At 25.5% G+C, this 10,693-nt stretch overlaps 3 protein-coding genes across 3 annotated transcripts; 1 reads left to right on the top strand and 2 right to left on the bottom strand.

The window, feature by feature from the left end:
- Positions 1-5,772: 5,772 nt before the first annotated feature.
- On the bottom strand, positions 5,773-7,146 carry ELE39_002954 (membrane-associated protein; the record flags this gene model as incomplete). Its single annotated transcript, XM_067346058.1, has 1 exon — positions 5,773-7,146. One exon carries the CDS (start codon positions 7,144-7,146, stop codon positions 5,773-5,775), a length of 1,374 nt encoding a protein of 457 aa, XP_067199951.1.
- Positions 7,147-7,786: 640 nt separating this feature from the next.
- On the bottom strand, positions 7,787-8,803 carry ELE39_002953 (uncharacterized protein; the record flags this gene model as incomplete). Its single annotated transcript, XM_067346057.1, has 1 exon — positions 7,787-8,803. One exon carries the CDS (start codon positions 8,801-8,803, stop codon positions 7,787-7,789), a length of 1,017 nt encoding a protein of 338 aa, XP_067199950.1.
- Positions 8,804-9,185: 382 nt separating this feature from the next.
- Positions 9,186-10,208, top strand: ELE39_002952 (uncharacterized protein; the record flags this gene model as incomplete). Its single annotated transcript, XM_067346056.1, has 1 exon — positions 9,186-10,208. One exon carries the CDS (start codon positions 9,186-9,188, stop codon positions 10,206-10,208), a length of 1,023 nt encoding a protein of 340 aa, XP_067199949.1.
- Between the last annotated feature and the right edge of the window lie 485 nt (positions 10,209-10,693).

The following is a 10,693-nucleotide window of genomic DNA, read 5'->3' as shown; positions in this document are numbered from 1 at the left end:
TAATTTTACATTAATTATATATTCAAGAATATAATTGAAAATTTAGTGGACTAAATATATTAGCGTCAAAATATTTGTTGAAAAAATATTTCGACATTTAAAAAATAATAAAGTACGAAATTTAATAATATTTATATATGCCTATTCAATTTCAACAATCTTTACTTTATCAATTTAATTTGAAATGTTATTAAAATATTACATGATTACTCGCTTGAGTCACTTTCAATCTTAATTCTTTAATTTGAATAGATATTTAAATTTCATGTAAAATTTTCTTTTCCCTAGATTAAAAAAGTAATTTTACTATATTAAAAACTCATGAACTCGTTATAATAATTTAACCAGTTAACTTTTGTAAACTATAATTTATCTCCAAATAGAATTTTTTTCATGTTAAATTTTAAACAAAAAGAGAATTCATATAAAAACCAAATAAATATATATTATGAATATCTAAAATAAATCTTTTCAAACTAAATTAGTATGTTAATTTATTAAATAAGATTATTCCTTTGAAAATTCCCAATTGTAATGCATTCCATATTAAAATCACCAGGATTTTAAATATATATTATTTACATATATTCTCTTTATAATATTTATTAATAAAATTCAAGATTAATTATCCAGAAATAGTAATAAAATTACAGTGCAAGTCTTAGAACTCAAATATTACTAAATAATTGAAGTCTATTTGTCTTAATTTTTTTTCAAATTTGAAAAAAAAAAAAATTTAAAGAGATTTTTAAAAAATATTTATTTCAAGTTCTTCAAACCTTAAATTGTTTTTGAAGAATAGAAATTTATAAATAAGTCATTTTCACTATAATCTTTTTATTGTCAAAAGGTTCCTAAGTTCTATTTCTAAATATTTTTTGTAACTACAAAATACTATATTCTTCCAGTATGAATGAATAATTTGTAAATCAGTCACACTAATATGCTATGTATGAATCACAAAATTTGAAAATAATCTTCTAATGAAATAAAAATTTCCATAATATATAAATGATTTATTACATTTAATACTACTCATTATAGTGCTAGCTTTCAATCAATATCTGATGAAAATTTCTTTGGTTATTCCTATTATAAAATGATTTTTTATACTAAAAAATCTTATTTATTAAATATGTACATTCTTTTTTATTGTTAACTATTCTTGACAAAAAATTAAAGCTTTTTATCAAATTACCTCCGACCAGCTTGTTAATTTTAATATTTAAATCATAACTTTTTGGATTTACATTGATAATATATTAAATAATAATTAAACACTATTTTCAATATTATATATTATTTGATAACTTAATACTATTAAAATATCACTAATTGAGTCATTTAAACAATAGTATTGATAAATATATATATTTTGATAATTCCTAATAAAGTTATGAAATTCAATAACTAATACAATATAAATAAATGAATTTTATAATAAAAAAAAATTCACTGTGTAACTATAATTTTATATAAATGCTAAGAAAAATGTTATCATCAATTGGTAATAAGCTTATAATGTTTGATAATAATCATTTTTAATCCGAATTAAACCAAATTTGCCATGATAAATTTTTATTTTTAAATATCAAAACCTGTTGCAATTATTAAACATTTATTTCTGAAAACATTTTTTTAAATTTCACATTTGCTCAAATAAACCCATAAAATTATTATAATTATTAAATGAAATAATAATATTTTCTGTGTAATATCAATGAAAAATCACTAAAAAACTCATATGGTAAATTTTCAATAATGACAAAATGAAGAATAGATGTTTAATTCTAGAGAATTTGATTTTCTTGATAAACCATTACATCAGAAATTTGTCTAAAATTGAAATAAATTCATCCTTAGCTTAAATTTCTTGATTAAAAAAAGAATTTTAACAAGTATTATTCATTTTTATGTTTGAAATATTTTTATTTTATTAAAATAGCTAAGGAGTACTTTAAATAATGCATGATTAGTGGCTAGTTTGATACAAAATGCCTCATTTCTATTAATAATAATGAACTAAATAATAAGTTTTTCATAAAAACTACTATTGTTTTCAATTACTCGAATTTTTTATTCAAACCACGAGGATAACTTTAGTATAAGTAGAAATTTAAGATAAAAATCTATAAAAATAATTTAGTCTCAATTTATTTCATTACTACAAAATTTAAAATCTGGTTTAAATAAATGACTGATGCTTAAATGAATTTACAAACAAAGCCTGAAAATGTTTTGATTTCTCATTATATATACCAAAAATTTGACAAAAGCATTTGTTTAGAATTACTTAAGTTTTATTAGAAAAATATGATTCTATTTCTAATTGTTTATAATATTTCAATTGCCAAAACATTTAATTATAGTTAATATAAAAGATTTTCAATATTTTGATCAGTTTAATATTTCAGAATGCAAATTTTTTTCATTATTTTCTGTTTATTTTAATAGTAAAGTTTGTCGAAAAAAAATACCAAAACTAAATATATGCTTAAAGATATAAATCAAAATTTTGTCCAATTTTTATTTAAACAATGCTATAGCTTTTCAATAAATATCCAAAACCATCAAAAGAATTAATTACTGTTAAATGCTTTTCTAGTTTAATCAGTTAGTTTTTTAAAGTTGGCCCATTTTATCAACTGATTAAGGACAGGAAAAAATTGGTAGATATTATTTAAAAAATGAACGTCTTTTTCATGATTAAATAGAAGTTTAATACGCAATTTAGCTTTATGCTCCAGTGAGTTTAAATGCTTTTTACTTATAATTCATCTTCGTCAATTATAATAACTGTTAAACCATTACGATTCAAATTTGATTCAGTTAAAATTATTCTTACTTTGGAAGCAATATATTGATTACTTTCAACTTATTTAAAGTTTAATGAATTAAAAAATACAAATACATATCTTTCTTTTTGAGCCCTATAAATGTTTAAATATTCATTTTGTTTCATTAAGTTTGAAAAAAAACGAGTCTTTGAGTGAAATAATAAATAAATTTGTTAAAATAGTTATTAAATAAAGCTTCATTGAGGAATAAACACGTTCATATTTTTATCAGATCTATTGGAGGTGAACTATAATACATTTAAATTCAATGAGAAGCCTTATTTTTTGTTAGACCAGAATTTGTCTAATAAAAGGTTCTTAAAGAAAATAACAAGAAATTTGAAAAATTTTATAAATTCACTATTTTTTTTCAAAGAAGAATACTTGCAAAATTATATCAAAATAATAAAATTGCAGTGAAATTTGACTAATTTGTTGGAGAAGAACTTGTTGAAAAATGTGATAGTTATCAAGCAAAATTAAAAGCATCAATTAACATAATTATGAAATCATAATATACTCTATCCACAACCAAAAAATCTTTTTATAACAAAACCGATAAATTTCGCAATTTTGATAATTTGTAAATATTAGGTACAATTTCTTTCAAAAATAATTCAAGATTGTATTATTATAAATTAATTATTTCAGAATATGAAACAAATAATCTTTTTTCATTTTAAATTATTACTGGCTATGTTAAATTCAAGAAACATCTTTATTTAAACATCTAGAGAGAATTAAATCAAAAGATTTTATTAATTAAATACATGCAAAACAATAATTGAGGCATAGATTTGGATATTATATATAATGAATATTTTTTTTTCTGAGATTCAGTTTTTGTATTTATATCCAAAATATTATTTTCTGAGTGAAAATATAATTAAGTTTTGGGAAAAGTGATTTACTCTCGACTCAAAATTTTTTAAGATTCATACGATATCAAGAAATCATATATTAATCAATTAAAAGTTCTCAGTAACTTCAAGCGTAAAAGTATTATGAAAAATTCAATTAAAAATTACGTTTTTTCCAATAATAATTCGTTTGTAAAATTTGCCTATGATGACTTTATTAAATGATACAGAAAAATTTATTACCAGTCTGAAACAATCATTTATTCAGTTTAGCTAAATAGTAAACTTAATTTTGATGAAAAAGATAGTACTTATTTACAACCGGGGGTCAAAAAATAAAATGGAAAAGTCTTTATCCAGTTTTGCAGGTGTTAAATCATTTATAGTTTTAATTACTAAAGAACAGAAATGATCATTCCCATCCATCAACCTATTTTTGAATACAACCATCAATATTGTAACAAATTCAATAATCTAAATACAGTTTATTTAAATAATTAAATTGCTTAAAAAGGTTTTTTAATGCATACAATATCACTACGATATTAGATTTCCAATGTTTAAAATAGTTAGTGAATAAAAACCAATTATGAATACGAATTAAAACAATATCCTCTGTTATTAAACTCTTTAAGACTTATTTAAGACCAGGAGTTTCTTTTTGAATATATTAATCCATAACTTAAAACTTTAAATTAAATTAAAATGTTTAACAATCTTATCTATTTAGCTAAATCAGTTGATATTGTGATTTATTAATTCCAATAGAATATTTATTGTCGTGTTGTTTGGTTACAAATATTTAATAATACTTTTTGGTTAGTTTTCAATATAAAACTTCAAGTGAAAAAAGAACGATTTATTATTCTGTACACTAATTCATTACTGAGTAACTATGGTTTATGGAATAAATATTCACTCTAAGTTAAGCATAACTAAAACTTAAAGTAAATAGTGAAAATATTCAAAACTTAAGTCCTTTGTATTTCATTGCGGAAAAATTTTATAAGTGATCTGTTTTTTAAACGAATGATAAAACTATATGTTCTTTCTTTTTATAACTAAATCGATGGCATTAGTAAAACTTAGAAAAAAAAAACTTTGAGTCCAATCCAGTTTCTAAATTAATAATTTAAAAACAAATATAAATATTCAATTAACTGAAATCTTTTGCTTTATCAAAATTTGATCATTAAAATGATTTCTTAATTTTGAAGTTCATTTTTATTTTACTTAAACTAATTATTGTATACCTTAGTGTTTTAACAAATAGGCTAGCAATTTATCTTAGCTTAACTGGATTAAAGCTTGAATATAAATATAAATTAAATAAAATTTGTAAATTTAAATTGTACCAAAAAATATATAATTTGTCTTTTTTTCTTTTAACAATTATTTCCGCTTGATACTTGCTTGTACTAAGTTTTGAGAAATCTTATTAAAATAAAAAAGATTTATCAATTATTAAAGCCGAATAATAACGGATAATAAAAAGCATTGTTGCATTCATTATAAGCCTCAGTTACATATTACTGCTGGAAATGAATACCCAAGACTAATATGCTGTTGCTGATTCGAGTAAGCCTTTAAATGAAATAGTATAAAAATTCGCAAAAATGAATTATAAGTTGACTTTTTTAGTGCTTATAGTTGAAGAAGCACTTAAACTTTGGTTCTAGTGAGAATGACAAGCAAATAATTGAGAAAAAATAAATTTAAAACTTCCATTCAGTACAAAATCATCATAAATTGTTCAACTCAAGTCATTATAAAAACTTTTTCTTTTGTTTATTCACTTTAAAAATGACACAAACTCGACGAAAATGAAAAAATATAAATTATCAGCCTCATCTTTATTAACGGTTGCTTCTTGAGTCCGATTAACAAACACAACAGACCAATCAATTTTATGCTCACTATAATCGCAATTCTTATAAATAAAAAAAAAAATCTACTTTTCTGATTTCAATAAAGAAACTCCCAGTAAATACAAATTATAAGTATATCCAAATTATGTTTGAATTTTATAGATTTTCTTCTTCCCATAACCCAACTAAATAGGTTGTTTTATCTACTTAGATGACAAAAGGATATTTTGACCTTAATCTATTCTTAGTTATTTCACTTGGGTTGCTGCGTCTACTTGATTTTTTCTGGAAGTCAGTTGGGAATCGAATTCCATTTAATTCTTGATATAAGTCGATTTTTTGGATACACTCTTTGAACCTATCCTTTAAATTACTAATATCAACATTGTGAAGCAAAAGTATTTTCAATTTCAAGGAAGCAAATGTCGCCTCGTTAAATAATAGTAGGGCAATAATTTCGGTTGTCATTTCTACTGAACTAGCAGTGAATTTAAATATATCTGTTGCCATAAGTACTTCTTCAGGCTTTGAAAATCTTGAGCCAAAAAGTAAAATTAGATAATTAAAATCAAACTCCAGATTTCTTAAAATAGATATTTCCAACAAAGATTGGCATAAATTTAACCCAAAAAATTCAAAGTCAATTTGTCCCATATTTAATGGACTGCGAATTTTTACTTTATGCTTGATAGATAAGCCACTATGGGTAATACCTAGCTTTTTCTTACACAATTTTATTAATGATGCAACATTATCATCAGCTATTGAGGTGATCTTTGCTTCAGCAAAATCTTTATGTAAAATTAATGTAAGACTTTCATGAAATTCCATTCCGTAAAAATCTTTATGAGAACAAGAAAGCAGATATAGTAGATACGATGAGTAAATATAATTGGTTTGGCTTTGAAAAATTAATATTAAAATTGCCAAACTTTTCTTTGAATCTTGGCATGTTAATTTATCAGCATTATCTAAAAATTCTCTTAGTAGTTTTTTCTTTGGCTTTGCTTTCTTGTCAAAAGACGGATATAAACTCAACTTTAATCTTTTCATGTTTTCCTTATAAAAAAAAGAAACCAAACTCGGGTATAAATCCTCTGATTCTTCACCTTGCCAAAACTCAACCAATCCTTTAACCATTTCTTTATTATCGAAATTAGATCTTATATCTACCCAGTAATCGGTCAAAAAAAGATAGGCTGATCTGAAAACTAGACTCTCGAATTCCATTGTAACTACATTAATAATTTCCCTCAATAGATTTTGTTCTATCTCTTTCTCAATATTAACAATCTCTTCTTCTTTGGAGCTCATACTTGTTTCAGATGATTTTGACGATTCTCTTCTATTCCGAAAACTTTTTACTTGAAGGAGCTCTAAGCTATCTTTTCTTACCTTCTCTGAAAATTCATCTTCAGTTTCACGAAATTCAGCACCCAGATGGGAAGTTTTTTCAGCCACTAATTCATCATCTACTGTTTGCTTCAAAGATTCAGAATTTACGGCATTGAATTGAAGGAACAAAGTTAAAATGGTAAAGCTCGAGATTAGTATTATACATATTTCAATAGAAATTTTCATTTAAACAAAATTTCTAAAGGAATATTTATAAAAGTATTTGTTTTGTGTGAATTAATCTTAATACACACGCACTACACTATATAAGTAACAAGTTAGAAGCTCCTTATACAAGAAAGACTCATTAGTATAATCATATTTAATTTGCTGGCATTTTTTAGATTGTAACCTATTATTGACAAAAAATTAATTAATAATTGCAAGGTAATTTCTTTAGATTATTATATGAAACTCTATGTAGAATTTCTACAGTCAAGCCTTTAGTTCACATTAAATTAATCAGTTACTGGCCAGCAAACAAATTATATCTACATAAACTACCACTATTATATCATTAGACTTTGCTACATACCAACTTTTCATAATGATTTAATAAATTTGTAATAATTCAGAAAACCCGCCTTAGTCACGGTTCAATTAAAAGAAAAGTTCTTTTTAATACTGCAATTATAACTAATAAAAAAAAATATTAGAAAAAGTAATTAGTAAACAACAATAAGTCTATATAGTGTATTACTAAATAGGTTAGTTGATTTTTGTTTGTATAGATGAATCTTTCATTTTGGTATTGCCAACCGTATAAAATGGATCAGTGCTAAATAATAGAACATCAATTTTCCTGGAAAAAGTAACTTCACATTAATTAATCCAGATCAATCTCTTTAAGTTGAACACCCTCCTTAGCAGCCTTGTTAATCTCTGTCTCGAAAGTTATCAATCTTCTATAGACGGACATTAACTCTGTAAATCCTCTCCATCTTTCCTGAATAATCATGAAAACAGCCAACATATCTCCCATGAACCTTTGTACTGTGTAATAAATTTTTACAGTCATAGAACCGTGGAAGAATGATGGCCATAAGAAAATATTACCAATGAAAAAAGCGATTTCATTGGCAGAAACATATAAATACTGGAAGAAGAAGGTACACTTAAAAGTGGAATAGTAATTCCTAGTCAAATACCCGTAAATAGATTCCAACTCTTTCGAATCAACGTTGCGCTCAGAATCTTCATTCAATGCAAGGATCTTTCTATATTTTGCTTCGAGCTTTTGGTTTTCAAAGTGGAGATAGGGCAATTTATAACTTGAAAAAGCTAAAATAATTACTTGGATTCCAAATACAATAAATGGTGGAAAAATAACACCATTTTTCATGTTTCCAAGAATAAAAATCTCCGGAATTGAGGATGAAACCGCAATAAGTTCTGGAATGATTTTGAAGAATGTCATTCCTGCACTTATAATTTCGAAAGTAGTAAGACGTACTTGTTTTGCCCATCTTGCTGTATCTTCCTGGACTCTCTGAGATGCTCCCTCAACTTCCTTAATTAAGTTCCAGCTTTTTAAATAATATTCTGTAAGCGCTTGCCTCCAGTAAAATACAAACACATTTACAAGGTAGCTTGTTAGGCATCTTAAAAATGAAATAATTAAGAAGTTTGCAGCAAATTTATTTAATGCAAACTTGATCATTTCATTCATTGTGCAGTTTGAGCTCTTTGATTCGCAATCAGAAAGCCTTTGATTGAAATCTCCAAAAATTTTGGTCATTTTGATATTAAGTCCTGTTTCGATCCAGATCATAACTAGTAGTATTATAATTAAGGGGTAAGCCCTAAGTGCATACTTTTTATTAAATAAGTACGGAGATATCATTTTTATTGATTTAAGGTTTAATTTATAGATTCTCCTGATTCGATATTTATTAAGGTTAAAATTCCAGTAAAAATAATGTTATATATGGTTTAAGACTTTGAAAGTGATAACCTTTTTCTTTCTTGTTGCTTTCTTTTGTAAATATAAAATTCTGTTCATACATTAACTAATACTTTTCTTCTCACAAATGCGTTACCTGGCGGGAGTGCCGCCACCAAATGTTAATTTTGCGTGGTAACAAAAACCGAAGTTTGACATTTTCCCGGCATGTATCTAAAAAAAAATTTTCCCACCTTACCCAAGAAAAGAATATGATTTAATAAGTAATAGACAAGAAATCACTATTGAGCATTTTGGGAATTTATCACATTAAAGAAAAAATATGATTTTTCAATTTTTTGGCGACAAAAAATATGCTTTATGGGCATATTTAGGGTCGTTCCTGATCTTATGTTTGGCTATTTTTGAGTGCTTCTTTGACACCCACTCAAGCTATCTTGTAGAGTACTATGCAAATTGTATGCAAAGCCTTTTAAATCCAACTCCTGGGGGATACAAAGCCACAGCAAACGATTTCATTCAATTCATTTACGGCTTTTTGTGGATAGAGATAGCAGGAGTCTCACTCTGTAATGCTTGTAGAGCAATTTTGGGCAACTTCATTGCATTCAAATGGAGAACAGCTCTAAATAACTATTATCTGAAAAAGTGGGAACATCTCAAGACCATTGAAGGTGCTTCTCAGAGGATTCAAGAAGATTGTCAAAAGTTTGCCGTAATTCTGGAAACTATCGCAATTGAGATGCTATACTGGTCGTGCAAAACTTTGGCATTTTACCGATTAGTTGTTAAATACGGTAGAATGATGACTTATGTGCCATTCTTTGGGTCCCACTCTCATTCTTTGCTTTTTGCAGCTCTAAGTTTCGACATGATATGCTTTATTCCATTAGTTATTTCAGGAATTAAGCTTCCAAGCATTGAGTACGACAATCAAGTACTTGAAGCATCTTATAGAAAGAAACTTATTTATTCAGAAGGAGTTAGTTTGCAAGACGAAGATCTCACAACAATCAGGAAACTTTTCATTGAAGTTAGAAATAATAGCTTCCAAATGTATAAGCACATGATGTTTGTTGATTCGGCATCTACGGCAACTATTTTTTTCAGAAGACACTTTGTTGCTTTCTTCATCATTCCTGCCTACTTGAAGAAAGACATAGATTTTGGTACATATACTGCTTCTGTGGCTGTTGTAAATAATATGCTCAGAATTCTTTCTTATATTAGACAAGAATGGAGTAATCTCATTGAACTGCTATCAATCAAACAGAGACTTGATGGATTTGAAGTCTACCTAAAGGAGCAAAACGAAAACCAGAAGCTGGTTGAAAATCAGGAGTAGAAAATAAACTTTTGATCGTAGTATTTTGTAGCTTATTATTTGTCATATTCAATTATATTTTATCCATTATTTAACACTTTTGGTCAATTGAACATATACGAATATATTCTCTAAAGTGATTAGTGACCAGTTTAGGAGTTCTAAATTTAGAGTATATTGCACCTAAATTTTAATTTTTAAGATTTAAATAGTTTTTCATAATCCTTTTTTCTTCGTTATTTAAATTTTTTTTTTGTGGGCCACTCTCAAGGTTGTGATACCCCGCCCATGCACGCAAAATTGCAATCTAAATTAAATTTCTTCCGCTTTGTTTTGGTAATAACAAAGAAAAGGTTTCAGATTTTAAAAGGTGAAGAAAAGCATTTTTAATCAATTGTAAAAATTAAGAAACTTGAGACTTCAAGTGGTTTATGAAGAAATAAGTACAGATAATATGGATTATAAATAATTGGACCTATTATGAGTAATTTGTAAAATTTTTAAAA

The sequence above is a fragment of the Cryptosporidium sp. chipmunk genotype I genome (assembly GCF_004936735.1).
Source record: "Cryptosporidium sp. chipmunk genotype I strain 37763 chromosome Unknown contig_35, whole genome shotgun sequence".
NCBI lineage: Eukaryota > Apicomplexa > Conoidasida > Eucoccidiorida > Cryptosporidiidae > Cryptosporidium > Cryptosporidium sp. chipmunk genotype I.
Note: the sequence above shows the minus strand (reverse complement) of the source record. Positions and strands in the feature narration are given on the sequence as shown.